The sequence below is a fragment of the Bubalus kerabau genome, chromosome 23, assembly GCF_029407905.1.
Source record: "Bubalus kerabau isolate K-KA32 ecotype Philippines breed swamp buffalo chromosome 23, PCC_UOA_SB_1v2, whole genome shotgun sequence".
Lineage (NCBI taxonomy): Eukaryota > Metazoa > Chordata > Mammalia > Artiodactyla > Bovidae > Bubalus > Bubalus kerabau.
Genome location: NC_073646.1, coordinates 1612412 through 1626140, shown reverse-complemented (window position 1 = coordinate 1626140; position 13729 = coordinate 1612412). Strand labels below are relative to the sequence as shown.

Sequence of the window (13729 nt, the reverse complement as noted above, 5' to 3'; positions counted from 1 at the left end):
ACTTACCTGCTTGGCCAGTCAGGCCTCAGTCTCCCCATCTGTAAAACGGGCTGGCGGGGGCAGAGGCCATGAGCAGTACATGGCAAAGCTGGGGACAGAGGGCCTTTCTACAGCTTGGCACTTGCCTTGTTGCTGTGTTCATCTGTCCACCCGGAGCCTGGGGTGCCCTGGAGGCTGAGCCCAAATAGGGTAGCGAGCGTCTTCCTCCTGCACTCACTGGCCTGTAGGGAGTGCCCTCCGCCCGGCCTGGGCTCTTGGGTGGGTGGAGACCCCATCACCAAGTGACGAATGAGTGCTTGAGAACTGACTGGCCAGCCTTGGGGGGTCACTGCTGGGGCCCAGAGTGAGACTGCCCACCTCCCGTGGGGTCCACCCCCTGAACCCCACCCTCTACAGACTCTAGGTGTCACTGTTGGGCCAGCTGGACAGGGACTCACTGGACAGCTTTCAGGAGGGAGGGACTGTCTCCACCGGCTCTGGGTGCCCTCCAGCTGTCGATGCTGTGGCTGGCCTTCTAGGGGTCAGGGAGTGGCCCTCAGCTGGTCCCTCCAACCCTCAATCCCCAAGGGTCAGCGCCTTGGCTTGTATGTGGCTGGCTTGATGGGCATGTGGCCCTGGGTGAGCTGGCCCTGCCAGGAGGGGACAGATGTGGTGAAAGCCAGAGGCTGGGCACGAGGCATGTGTGACCAGCATGGTCCTCCCATCAAGGCTGCCTGCACACTCTCCTTGCCCCACAGCGCACACACGTGTGGACATGCATGGGAAGCTCTGCTCCAGTACCCACAGAACAGAAACACACCACACATGTCACTCAACCCAGATGCCACAATGGGGCCACGTGTGCCTGAAATCCCTGCTGGGGACACACACGCACCTCCTGCACATGTATGCATGTAGAGGTGTGTGCTCCTGGGGATGCATAGACATGTGTGTGTGCTCATACATAGATGCCAGCACACACGTCAAGTGCAGGTGCGCACACGTACAGGTGTACACGCGACACTCAGGGCAAGATCATGCCTGAGCCAGGCCCCCCTGAGTGGGGAGGGACGTGTGCTGGACCGCTGCCAACCGTGAGCTAAGCCTCCTGCTCCCATGGGGCTGGGGAGCAGGTGCCCGCTGTGCCTGGGGCCTCCAGGGGCTGACAAGGCAGCGTCACCTGGTATAGCCCCACCCCTTCCTCTACACATCTGCCTGGAGGGCGTCGCTGCCAGAGTGGGTGGCTGGCAGGGCAGGGTGCTGAGCGGGTCATGGAGGTGAACGGAGACACGGGCGCTCCCACCTTGCACCACCCCTGTGCTCTAAGGCTCAGTTGCAGGGGCTGACCCCGAGTGGGCTGGGACCCCGTGTCTGGAGTCTACAGCATCCCTGCGTCCAACATCTGCCGTCTGGACCCCGAGCAGCCTCCCTCCAGGACAGACGGCATTCTTAGTGCTCAGGTGAGGGGCAGGGAGGGGCCGGAGCCACCACCCAACGGACACACAGGGGCCCAGCTGTGAATCGGGCCTCCTTGCAGCCCCGGGCAGATAGCTGAGCCCCTCTGAGCCTCCATCTTGCCCCCATGTGGGGTGTTTACCTCCCCATCTTCTTCGTGCAGAGCCCAGAGGCCCGCAGGTACCCCAAGCCGCTAGTCCGTGCATGGCCATGGCCTGGGGACTCGCAATGAGGACGAGGCTCCCTGCCGCTGTCCCCACCCCAGGCCTGTTTTGGCCTCTACCACGGCCAGGGCGCCCAGCAGACTGCAGCATGGGTTGTGCCCGTGGCCAGGTCACACTGGGCATCTGAGATCTGGGAGGGGAAGGGGGCTCCCTGGGCGCCGGGTGCGGGGTGAAGCTGGGTGGCACCAGAGGAGGTCGGGGCCACCAGGCCTCTCCCAGCTGCTGCAGGCACTGACTGGATCCTGGAGGTCCACCACCCACCCTGCCCCCCAAAGCTGTCGAGAGATTTGCTCATGGGAGACATGGCAGCCAAGCCCATGGGTCCCCTGAGCCTGACCTGCAATAAGAAAAGCCCTAAAATCTGGCCTGGCTCCCCCACAGCCCCACTGCTCCCTTTTGTTCCAGAGATTCACTGTTTGTGGGTTGTGCCTAAGACATGGCTGCAGCCCAAGATTCAAGGTCCCCTGCCCCGTGTGACCCTGGATGGTGACCTCCCCTCTGCAACTACCTCCCCCGGCCTCACCACCTTCCATCTCCTGTCCAGCTTGACCTGGACCCACTGCCTGTGACCCTACTGCCTTCCTGCCAGGACGACCTGTCGGCACCACACAGCCATGGGCCCCAGAGCAGGTGAGACGACTCTCCCTCCCCCTCTTGGAGGGCAGTGCCCACGGCTGGCTCCCAGGGGGTGGCAGAACCACACTTCCCCCTCCTGAGCCTCTACCTGGGGTCCTGCCCTGGGCCCACCACTGGGGGTCGGGGAGCAAAGGGGGCGGCACAGATGGGGCACTGGGCCGTGGGGACAAAGCAGGGACAAGGGGGCCACGGCCGGGAAAGACTGAGCATTTGAGGAGCAGGAGGAGGTGGGTGCTGACCCCTGTCCCCTGCTTCGGGGTCTTGGGGCTCAGAGTAAGAGGGCAGAACCGTAGGGGTGGAGGGAGAAGGTGCGCTTATGTGGACACTGCTGGGCCCGTGTGCAGGCCATCACATAGGTGTGCACGTGCTTCCTGACACAGTCACATGCCACCATCCACACATGCATACACACTGTCACACACACGTGTACACATTGTCACATATACGCGTACACACCACCACACATGTGCACGCACACCACCACACATGTATGTGCACACCGCCACACATGTATGTGCACACCGCCACACACGAGCATAAGCACTGTCACAACCGTGTACATATCATCACACACGCACATACACACCATCACACATGTGTGTACACTGCCTCACCAGCAGCCACACAGATATACTGTGTGGGCATGAAGACCACCACAGACATGTACACCCCACCACACGTGTGGCTACATCACCACACAGGTACGAGGTGCACACGCGTACAGCACCAGACAGAAGACACACTGCCACACACGCCTGCCTGTCAGAGGTGCCCAGCAGGCTCGGGGCCAGGCGGGCGCATAGGTGCCCAGCTCCCCAGGTGGTGCTCCCCAGCGTCAGGGGCGGTCACAAGCCCACCCGGGATGCAGGGCCCTGGTGGACCCACACGGGATGCTCCCACACACGTGCGCGTGGCCTGTTCTGTTCCAGGTGCCCTGGTGAGCCCGGGCCTCGCCCTCCTGGTGTCACTCACTGCCCACTGCTCTCACCCCCAGGCCGAGGGCGCCTCCCAGGGAGGCCTGGATGCCAGCAGGGCTGACCTGTGGGCCAGGTGAGTGCAGGCTCCGCGTCCACAATCAGGTTTCCTGCAGCAGATTCCCTGGATGGGAGTGAGGAGGGACCACCTCCAGGGTCTGCTCACGACGTGCGGGCATGGCCGAGCAGGGCTCCAATACAGAGGCCTGGCCCCGGTGGCCCAGGTTACTCGCTGGAGATGGCTCTGGGCCTCTGGGGTCCTGCACTGGAGTCGCACCCACACAGCTGGGACAGGCCCCCCTCCGCGGCCTGGAGACAGTCACTTCCTGTCCTGAGGCCTCTCAGTTTCGTTCTCTCCACCCTGAACCTGGCTGCCCTCTCAGGCCCCAAGACTGAGACCCATCTAGGGGGTCTCCTGGTGGGGGCTGGAAGTCACTGGTCTGCCCCCATCAACGGACCAATCAACTGAACCACCAGGCAGGGTTGCAGGCCCAGCTGGACCAGTCAGGCCCTGGGTGTGGTCTTGTGAGATCTGACCCTCGCTGGTGCATGGGTCTTCTTAGAGTCATACCATGAGGACAGCCTGGCTGTGGGCACCCAGCAGGTGCCCTCCAAACCCTCAGCCATCTTGGGGCCTCGGAGCCCTAAGACCCAGAACTGGGCCCCTGGTACCAGGCCTCAGACCCAGAGTCTGGACAGGGGTCACTTTTTTTTTTTTTAATGTTTATTATTTTTTAAAATTGTATTTGGCTGTGCCGGGTTTCATTTGCAACATGCAGAATATTCAGTCTTCACTGCACACATGGGATCTTTAGTTGGGGCATACAAACCCTTAGTTGCAGCATACGGGACCTAGCCCCACCAGGAATCGAACCCAGGCCCCCTGTATTGGGAGTGTGGAGTCTTAGCCACTGGACCACCAAAGAAGTCTCTGGACAGGGGCTTGTTGTAAGCCTTGCTCATAGCTTGGAGCCTTGGCACCACAAGGGTGCCCTCGGAGGGGGGACGTCCACACCTCTTGCATCTCTCACCCTCACCCCAAGTTGAGGAGTCTGACCTCCATCCCGAAGGCTGCAGTCTGGGGCCCCTACTCCCTCTGCCCCTCACCGTCAGCCTCCTTTCTGCCCAGTGCCAGCGCCTCCCTCCTGCAAGGTTTCTGGTGCCAGCCGGCAAGCCAGCTGTCCCGCGACCAACTTGCAGCTCTCATCAGGAGGATGGCAACACAACACGTCCTCCTCAGAGCCTGGCAGGTCAGCGGCGGCCACCGCCAAGACTGCTTGGGGGTCGAGGGCAGGGATGGACTCCCTGGAGAAGGGCCCCAGGGACAGGCAGGAAGGGAGGTGCCCCTAGCAGGGGGCCCGGGCAGCACAAGGTCAGGATCGTGGGGTCAGGACGCAGGGTAGTTCTCCTGGAGCGCGAGGGCCACTGTACCGACAGTCTTATTATAAAATTAATGTAAAATCAGTAATACATTTGACATGACCTGAAGGGAACGGGACAAGATGTCCAGGCAGGGGTGGATTGGGTAAGTGGACCCTTAGTGAGCCACCATGGTGGGGCCCGACACCGGAGGGGAGGGGCTCTGGGGCTGGTGTTCCCTGTCCTGTTCTCACCTGGAGGTGGATGCAGGAAGAGGCGGACAGGAAGTCAAGTGACAGAGAGCTGCCAGGCAGGAGGGGTTGGTGGACACGGGACAGAACTGAGAGGTGGGTGGGGGCTCCAGGGAGGTCCCAGTCAGAGCGGAGGGCCCAGGAGAGCCCAGGCCATGCAGCGAGTGACATGCTGCCCGCCCTGCCCAGCTCAGCTGCCTGGCCAACCTGGCCGCCCGACAAGGCCTCCAGGGCGACTTCGAGCTCCACCCCCCCGACCTGCTGCTCTTCTATAAGTGAGTGCCCTTCCCCACCCAGCACCTGGCCGTGTGGGCTGAGCACGCTCCCGGGGGCACCTCCGTCACTCAGAGGCCCCCCGTCGGCCCTCCCAGCGGCCCCCCAACCTTTCCGCAGCCTGACGCAGGTAAAGGAAGCAGACTGCCGGGCCTTCATCCGCCGCGCCGCCCAGGGAGACACAGAGTTGCTGGCCAATCTGCCCAACCAGAGGACTGCCCTGCGGCACAGGGCCCTGGTCTGCCTGGTAGGTGCCGTGGGCTAGCTGGCCGGGTGATGGGCTGTGGGACCAGGCTCATGCTGACCTGCTATCCTACAGGGAGGGCCCCAGCCAAGGCTCAACGCCTCCGACCTGCTGCTCCTCGGGGTCCTGGTGTGTGACATGGACGCTTCCAGCATCGTGGCAGCAGGCCCCCATGTGCTGCAGAATCTGCAGCACTGTCCCCGGCTCACAGCTGCCCAGCAGGCTGCCCTCAACAGGCTGCTGGCCAGTGGCAGGACCGTCCTCGGGTGGGTGGGGGCCCCCCCCTTCTGCCTAGGCCTCCCCTCCTGCAGATGAGAGAAGAGGCAGTCTGGGGGTTGATGTTCACAGCCCCACTGACCTCCAAGTCCGACCCAGCTCACGCCCCACCCTGACCCTGCAGCCCTTGGGGTACCCAGAGACCTGGGGCGGGAGCGTCCACTGGGCAAGCCCTGGGAATGGCACTCGGGGAGGGCAAGTGGCCTGACGGGTCCTGGCGCTGCTCAGGAACCGACTCGGAGCCCCCTTTGCACACCAGGCTCCCCGGCTCCTGGAATCTGGAGGGGCTGCGGGCTCTGGGACGCCTGGCATCATACATAAGCCCCAGGCTGTGGATGCAGGTGCAGGAGGTAGGTCAATGCCCCAGGTGGGGTGATGGCGGGGGAAGGGGGATCCAGCCGACCTTCCACCAGCCTGTCCAGCCCTGAGGGCCGGCCTGCAGCTACTCTGATACCCAAGTGGTGTCCCCAGTCATTCCCCGTCATGGAGTTTCTGTCTGAGGGGAAGGAGAAGGGAACAAGTGGCCCTCCCCAGGGTGTGGACTCTGCAGGCCCGCCCGCCAGGCCGTGGGCCTGGACTTCTTCCGCAGCACAGTGGCCGCGTGCCGCGCAGGGCAGCTCAGGCAGCGTGATGCCAGGCGCTTTGTCACGAGCTTCCTCGAGGCCAAGTCCAAGGCGGTGTCCTCACCGTCCAAGCGGGACACAGGTCAGTGTGGCCACCATGGCCTGGGGATGCTGCATTCCCCTCTGCTCGGGTTTCTCATCCTGCAGTGGGGGCCCCAGAGGCATGGCACCCTCTGCCTGGACCTCCTGAGCTTGGCCAGGGCCTGCGTCCTGGCCGGAGCGAGTGGTCAGAGTGGTCAGCCCCAACTGGTGGGGCTGGTTTGGGCACTGAGATCAAGGTCAGGGTTGACTCAGCCTGGTCTTGGCCAAGTTTTTGGCTAGGAGTCAAGCTTGGAAAGAGTCAAGGTTAGGAGTGAGGTGGGGCCCAAAGTCAGCAGTGGTGGTCAGCTCAGGCAGAGGCTGACCAGCCAGGTCCTAAACACCAGCACCCCACCGTACCACAGGGAGACCCTGCGTCCGTGGCAGCATCACTGCGGCCACCCTGCACGATGACCTCTTCCTGATGCGCTATGACTGCGGGCAGCTCGAGTCCTGCCTGGGCAGCAGCGTGCTCAGGGCCAACCTGGACCCCCTGCTGCAGCACCCGCTGCCTGCCGAGTGCCAGCAAGTCGTCAAAGCTAAGCTAGCTAGGGTGTGCCAGGGCCCGGTGGTGGGAGGGGGTAGGGGGTCACGGTGTGGCCTGACCACCACCTGCCGCCCACCTGCAGGTCTACCCGGGCGGAGTCCCTGAGGAGCAGCTGCGGCTCATCCCCTCGCTGCTCTACCTCTACTCCCTCTCGGAGATCGGCCAGTGGCATATCACGTCCAAGGACACGGTCGTGACCCTGTTGGCTCCAGACGGGGCCCTGGAGAACCAGACCGAGGTGAGGGTGGGTTGGGGTGTGGTGGGCAGGAGACGCTCGCTGATCCTGGCCTTGCTGACCCCAACCTTGCCTGCAGGCCATCCTGCAGAAGTTCCTGGACCACAATGGCACCGTCACTGCTGCGCTGCTCGTGGCCATTGGGGGCTCTCGCCTCTGCTGGATGAGCCCCCGGCAGATCCAGGACATCCGGCCCTCAGAGTTCCGGTGAGCCCCTCTCAGAGTTCCGGTGAGCCCCGCTCTGAGTTCCGGTGAGCCCCCGTCAGAGTTCCCGCCCCAACTTTGGAGCCAGCTCCACTCCTCAGCCAAGGCAGGCCCAGGTCGGGGCCCAGGCCAGGCCTTCCGAGGTCACCAGCTTCCCATGGCCACAGTGACAAAGGTTTACAAGCAGAGTGACTGAAAGCAACAGAATCGTGTCCTCTCATAGTCTGGAGACCAGAAATCTGAAATCCAGGCGTCAGCAGAGCCGTGCTCCCTCTGAGACCTGAAGGGGAGGCTCCTTCCTCCTCTCCCAGCTTCGGGGGCCCCATCACCCATCTCTGCCTCTCTGTGCATACACTCCCTTCTTCTTTGGACACCAGTCATTAATTTAGGGCCCACCTTAAGTCAGTGTGTGCCGACTCACTGGAAAAAACCCTGATGCTGGGAAAGTTTGAGGGCAGGAGAAGGGGACGACAGAGGATGAGATGGTTGGATGGCATCACCGACTTGATGGACATGAGTCTGAGCAAACTCTGGGAGATGGTGAAGGACAGGGGAGCCTGGCATGCTGCAGTCCATGGGATCGCCAAAAGCCCGACACGACTCAGAGACTGAAGAACAAAGTCAGGGTGACCGCATCTTAATCTGATTACGTGCACAAACAGGAAAGACCCTATCTCCAAATCAGGTCACACTGTGAGGTTCTTGGTGCACCTGCGTCCACACTACGGAGCCCAGTACCGAGGGCAAGGGGAAAGCCGCAGTTCGGGGTGAGAGGGCGGGGCCGGTGTCCCCAGGTGGAGGGCCCCTGGCCTGCCCACGAGCCGCGCCCCCTCCCCCAGGCTGGCCGGGGCCCTGGACATCTCCTCCTGCCCTCAGACCCGCAAGAACGTGCTCTTTGACAAGGCCCGGGAGGCCTTCGCCAGCGCCAGCACCTCGGACACCTACTACCGCTTCATGCGCCCCTACCTCGGTGAGACCCCGGCGGGCGTGGGGCCCTCCTCCCGGAGCCCCGCCCCCCGAGGCCCCGCCCCTCACCGCTGCCCCGCCCCTAGGCGGTGCCCCGGTGGAGGAGCTGCGGCACTTGGCCCAGGCTAACGTCTCCATGGACATCGACACCTTCACCAACCTGAACCCCCGAGTGCTGCAGGTGGGTGGGGGCTGCCCATCAGGGGGAGTCGGGGAGCCTTAGGTTACGGTCTGCAGGCCCCAACACCCCAAAGTCTGAGGTGTGCAGACAGTGTGGGCCCCAGGTCACTTCTCCAAGGTGTTTCGCAGGGTCTTACCACCCCCGCCCCCGGCCAAGTGCTGACCCCGCCCCTTCCCTCCTCCACCCTTCACTGCCTCCCGCAGAGCCTGACCGTGGGCAACGTGACGACGCTGCTGGGTCCGAATGTGGGGGACCTGCAGAAGGCTCGGAGCCACCCCATCATCAGCTCCTGGCTCCGTAGCCTCAATCGGTCAGCCCTGAGCGAGCTGGGCCTGGACACGGACGCCACCAGCCCCACCAGCTCTGCCCACTCGACCACTGGGACGCCCAGCACCACCCTCTGGACGCGCCATCAAGCCCCCACCTCAGAAGGGCCTGGGAGCACCGCCCCCAGCTCGGGTACCCTGCACCCACCCTCCCCCTGGGGTGGGCCATCCACCCTCTGCTTTGTGTGCCCCTCCCCCCCCCAACCTGACACCCGCTACTGGCTTCTCCTCTTTCGCCCAATCTCATTCTCTGCTGGTGACGCTTCCCATGTGCCTCCTTGGGTGACACATGGGTGACTCTAACTTAGCACTGCATTGCCTGCTGAGTTAGTGAAGACACAGTCACCTCCCCAAACCTGCTGAGCAGCAGAAAGTGGAGGATAGGGGAGCTCTGAGGTCCTGGTTGGGGCCCAGAAGAGCAGCGCGACCTGGGGGTCCTCACCGCTCTTCCCCACCTTCAGGGGCGGCGGGAGCTGTGAGCCCTGAGCCTGGGACGCAGGGCAGCCTGGGAGCTCCCAGCTGGGCTGAAGGTGCTCCCTCTGTGTCCTACCTGCAGGCAGCCCACCAGCCCCCCTGGGGTACCTGCCACTGGCTGTGGCCCTGCCCGCAGGCCTCCTGTGGCTGCTGTATGGGGGCACCCCAAGGCCCAGCTGGGAGCACCTGCAGGGCATCTGCGGCATGGTGGAGGACCTCACTGCCCCAGCTCCACATGCAGAACAGGGGTTGGCATGTGGAGCTGGACGCCTGCCTAGACCAAGACGCAGGCCCCAGGGGACCTGGCCACATCCCCCATCCTAGGGGCCTTCAGGGCCAGTCCCTGCCTACGCCCAGCTCCCAGGACCTGGAGCCAGAACGAGGGCCTGGGCCCGGGGTCACGGCCCCAGCCCGTGAGGAAGATGCTGCCCCTGTGCTCAGGCTTCTTCCATGGACTGACTTGGCCAACTGACTTGAATAAAGGACAAGGTGATCTTCCTGCCTGTGTCCCTTTGATCTGGGCCTGAGGAGGGACAGAGCCCCTCTCAGCTGGGATCAGGACTCCAACTGGCCATCTCCTGGGGCAGTTGTGTCACCAGAAGCCACCTGGACCATTGGCCTGAACTCGGGGGAGACCCTGCGTGGAAACAGCGCCAGGAAGGCCCTGAGGGCCTCCTGCCTGGAGCCCCTCCCCCTTCCAAGTGCGCGTGGGAGGGGCTGCAACCCAGGCGGCCCTGTGCAGGGGGCACAGCCGTCAGGGCTCCCCTTCAGTCCTCAGAACACCACGGGGCACCTCTACAAGAGGGGGATGGGGTTCTTTTATTGAGCTCCAGAGCCCTTGGGGTCCAAACCCGGTGGGGTCTCCACGCAGCGCCGGTCGCCAGGCCACAGCAGCAGGCTCAGCTCAGGACCGAGACCAGGAGCAGACTTGCGGTCACAGTGAGCACGGGTCCAGGCCCTTGTCCGAGGCGGTGGGGGCCTCCCGAGGAGGCCTCTGCACAGAGAAGAGGCGCCTCAGCCCCTGCCCCTCACTCTGCCCGACACCGCCCAGCCGGCCACCCCAGCCCACCTCGGCCGCGGAGGTCCAGGACCAGGTAGCCGTTGGGGACGCCGCCGACGAGCCCCAGCCCCAGCCTGTCCAGGTCCTCCTGCGACTGCCGGGAGATCCAGTCCCGCAGGAACATGTTCCCCGCCTCAGCCTTCAGGCCCACCAGGTTTGGGCCCAGAAGTTTCTGCACCTCGGCCACGGTTAGCGACTGCCAGAGCCCGCAGGCGGCGGTCAGAGTTATCCTGCCTTTTCCCAGAGGCTTCGGTCTTCTCCTGCGCCCAAACCACCCCAACATCCCACCCACGGACCCCGCCTTAGCCTCTGTAGACCCTGGAAGGGGCTTTGATGGCCGCCCCTCCCAAGACCCCGCCCCTAGAGGCCCCGCCCACGGGAGGGCCCGCCTTTCCCTGCCGTCGTACCAGCACCGCCTCTGTTGTCAGTTTCTTGAATGCCGCCACGTCTATACTGATGTTCTGCGAAGTAAAAACCCGCAGGTCTTCCGTGGAGGCCCCACCTGCCCTCGGGGAGAGGAGACCCCAAGTGTGAGACCGTGCAGCAGCCCCCAGTCCCACCCTCTGACCACAGGCTACCAGAAGCCACTTCTTCTACCAAGAGTCCCTTTTCCTAAGGAATTCCTGGGCCCCTGATTTGCCTGCTGACCACCTGACCCTCTGGGTTGAAGGACAGGTTGGAGGTACCCAGAACTCACAGGGTCTCAGCCAACACACACTTGGAGGGACAGACTGTGAACACTGGTCACGCCACCAGTGGACTGCCCAAAGACGGGGGAGCCTCAGGCATCATTCGCCCTGTATCTTCCCCGGGCTCACCCAGGAAGGGCTTGATCCTTGTGAAGTATTCAGACCCGCTGACGTTCTGGAAGGCCATGCGGGCCTTGTGGTAGAGGACAGCCATCTGCGGTGGGCTACACGCGTCCAGGTCCTGGGGTGTGGTCATCCTGGGGAGGCAGCATGGGGCTGGGCAGCGAGCTCAGAGCACAGCGAGCTCGGAGCACAGCACTCCCACCACCCCCGACAGACCCCAGGACTCACCAAAGCACGCTGAGCTGCACGGAGCCCAGCTGCTCAGGGCGGAGGAAGCACAGGTAGGCAGGGCGGAAGGTGGCCAGGGTGTCCAGGGCGGCCTTATCCAGCTGGCCTCCTCCCCCTACATAGCGGGCAATCAGGGCAGCCACCTGTGGGAGAAGGCCACTCAGTGGCTTGGGGCAGGGAGATGTATGCCCTGGGCCTTGACCACCTCACACCCTGTGCCACACCCAGGCCTGTGCCATCTCACACTGCGCCCCCCCCACCGGGCCTGCACAGCCTCACAGCCAATGTCTGCCCCTCCCCACCCCCACAGCTCTTACCTGAGCATCTACCCCACGCCCTTGGCTGACTTTGAGCAGAGATTTCACAGTGTCCAGGGAAGTCACATTCCACTTGTGGATGTCCGCAGGGGTGACGTAAAGGAAGAAGTAACTCAGGTGCTCGATCAGGGACTGGGGATACCCCTGCGGGTAGAACTTCCGGGGGAAGGGACCGTGAGGGCCGCCGCCATGACTGGGGCAGCGGGGACGGCCGCAATGTGGCAGGCGGGCTGAGCCCTGAACTACCTCATCCAGTTTGCGCTTGAAAATGTGCAGCTGCTGGTAGGTGAAGGGAATCAGGTTCACTTGTCTCATCTGCGTGGCCAGCAGGGCCCCGTCCACACAGGCCTCCAGCTCCCACTCCTCATAGAAGAAGAGGTTCTCATCCACCACTTGGGCCTCCCGCCCGGGGGGGCAGGCCTTCTCTGCAGGGACAGCCAGGGGGTGGAGGGTGCTGGGCTTCTCCTGTCAGCCTCCTCCTCCTCCTCCTCCCACAGGGTCTCCCTTCGCTGAGACCCTGAGCAACACACGACTCTCTGGGCCTCGGTTTGAAAAGTGAAAGTCGCTTAGATATGTGCGACTCATCGGTCCATGGAATTCTCCAGGCCAGAAGACTGGAGTGGGTAGCCTTTCCCTTCTCTAGGGAATCTTCCCAACCCAGGGATCGAACCCAAGTCTTCCACATCACGGGCAGATTCTTTACCAGCTGAGCCACCAGGGAAGCCCAAGAATACTGGAGTGGGTAGCCTATCCCTTCTCCTGTGGATCTTCCTGACTCAGGAATCAAACCAGGGTCTCCTGAGTTGCAGGTGGATTCTTTACCAACTGCGCTATCAGGGAAGCCTGGGTCTCCATTTACTCATCATCAAATGGCGCGATTCTATTCACTCTCCCGCGTTATCATGATTGAAGGAGCTCAGTGGCCAGGAAGGGCTGCAGGTACAGGTAGAGGAGACCTCACGGTGCTAGCCCCCAACCCCCGCCTCCTGACACCGATGGGGCTGGGCTGCATGCTCACTCTCTGTGCCCCGCCGGGCCCTCGGGAGGAGGACGGTCAGCTCAGGCTGCTGCCAGGACAGGTCCCAGGATGTGCGCTGCAAACTTGAGGTCAGGAGAGCCTGAGAACAGAGCAGAGCTGGGACTGAGCGGGGAGTGTCCTGGGGTCCGAGGAACCCGCCCAACCAGGGCCAGAAAACGTTCCCCTGACTCCCCAGAGGGTCCTTACCAGTCCCACGTCTGCAGCCTGGGCCCTGGAAGGTAGAACCCAACCTGTAGGGGAGGGGACACCAGGCTTGAGGGGTGGCCAGGGGCTCCACCCTGGGAGGAAGGGGGCCACGGTGGTCCCTCCCGGCCATCCCCTGGTGTCACAGCCCACGACACCCCACGAAGGAGCACAGGCCTCCCCATCCTCCTCCCGGGGCCCCTCTGCTCAGGACAGGCAGACGCCTGTGCTATGGGCACCCTCAGTTTGGCCTGTGCCCCCATCACTACCCTGCTTCGGCCTCCAGCCCCGCCAGGCAGGGGGGTCCAGCAGGGCTGCCAGACACAGTCCCCTCTGGGGGCAGAGATGAGGCTAGCTGCCTGCCTGGAACTCGCACCTGCTGACATTCAGGACATGGGTCTCTGAATTCAGGGGCACTGGATGGGGTGGGGGGCCGTGCCCACAGTGGGGGAGCACCCGCAGAGCCAGCAGAGCCTTTCCTGAGGCCCCGGCCCCCTGCGGACAGCCCCCCCCCTCCCCCCACCGATCTCCGCAGTCCAGCATCCGGCCACCCACCCTCAGTGCTCACCAAGGCAGAGAAGCAGGAGCAGGAGGCTGCCATGGGCGGGGGTCCCCCAGGACCCCAGGCGGGGCGGAGTGGTCTGCAAGGCCATGGTCTGCGGCGCTCTGATGTCCCCCACACTGTGTCCCCCACCTGCGACACGGCCCCAAGCCAGTGCTGAAGGGGCACCGGGGCTGGAGGGCTCAGACCTGCACAAGCCTCCAGGGCGTCTGTGCGGCAGGCC

The 13729-nt window shown here is 63.7% G+C and overlaps 2 protein-coding genes across 3 annotated transcripts; one reads left to right on the top strand and one right to left on the bottom strand.

Moving 5' to 3' along the window:
* Positions 1 to 1561: 1561 nt before the first annotated feature.
* LOC129638139 (mesothelin-like protein) lies at positions 1562 to 9748 on the top strand. The gene is made up of 16 exons (XM_055562705.1): positions 1562 to 1614; positions 2248 to 2288; positions 3224 to 3344; positions 4398 to 4518; positions 5068 to 5153; positions 5272 to 5398; positions 5471 to 5661; positions 5931 to 6021; positions 6235 to 6376; positions 6738 to 6925; positions 7002 to 7157; positions 7234 to 7361; positions 8198 to 8328; positions 8411 to 8505; positions 8709 to 8991; positions 9400 to 9748. Exons 1-16 carry the CDS (start codon positions 1562 to 1564, stop codon positions 9627 to 9629), a joined length of 2184 nt encoding a protein of 727 aa, XP_055418680.1. The 3' UTR covers positions 9630 to 9748.
* Positions 9749 to 10042: 294 nt separating this feature from the next.
* Positions 10043 to 13729, bottom strand: MSLN (mesothelin). Of its 2 annotated transcripts, XM_055562085.1 has the most exons (10): positions 13513 to 13729; positions 12948 to 12991; positions 12741 to 12840; positions 11969 to 12147; positions 11723 to 11878; positions 11406 to 11548; positions 11184 to 11311; positions 10773 to 10867; positions 10375 to 10561; positions 10043 to 10299 (listed from the first exon to the last, which is right to left on the bottom strand). In XM_055562085.1, the coding sequence occupies exons 1-10, from the start codon at positions 13595 to 13597 to the stop codon at positions 10205 to 10207; spliced, it is 1212 nt and encodes a 403-aa protein (XP_055418060.1). In that variant the 5' UTR covers positions 13598 to 13729; the 3' UTR covers positions 10043 to 10204. The 2 variants fall into 2 exon arrangements, with proteins under 2 accessions (XP_055418060.1, XP_055418058.1); XM_055562083.1 differs by lacking the exon at positions 10375 to 10561.

Excerpts from the sequence above, each read along its gene's own strand:
- MSLN (XM_055562085.1), bottom strand. The coding sequence starts at position 13,597 with ATGGCCTTGCAGACCACTCCGCCCCGCCTGGGGTCCTGGGGGACCCCC. Across the intron at positions 12,148-12,740 it reads GGCCCGGCGGGGCACAGAGA|AGAAGGCCTGCCCCCCCGGG; the intron begins GTGAGCATGCAG and ends CTGTCCCTGCAG. Across the intron at positions 11,549-11,722 it reads GGCGTGGGGTAGATGCTCAG|GTGGCTGCCCTGATTGCCCG; the intron begins GTAAGAGCTGTG and ends CTTCTCCCACAG.
- LOC129638139 (XM_055562705.1), top strand. The coding sequence starts at position 1,562 with ATGTGGGGTGTTTACCTCCCCATCTTCTTCGTGCAGAGCCCAGAGGCC. Across the intron at positions 5,662-5,930 it reads AGTGGCAGGACCGTCCTCGG|GCTCCCCGGCTCCTGGAATC; the intron begins GTGGGTGGGGGC and ends TTTGCACACCAG. Across the intron at positions 7,362-8,197 it reads ATCCGGCCCTCAGAGTTCCG|GCTGGCCGGGGCCCTGGACA; the intron begins GTGAGCCCCTCT and ends CCCCTCCCCCAG.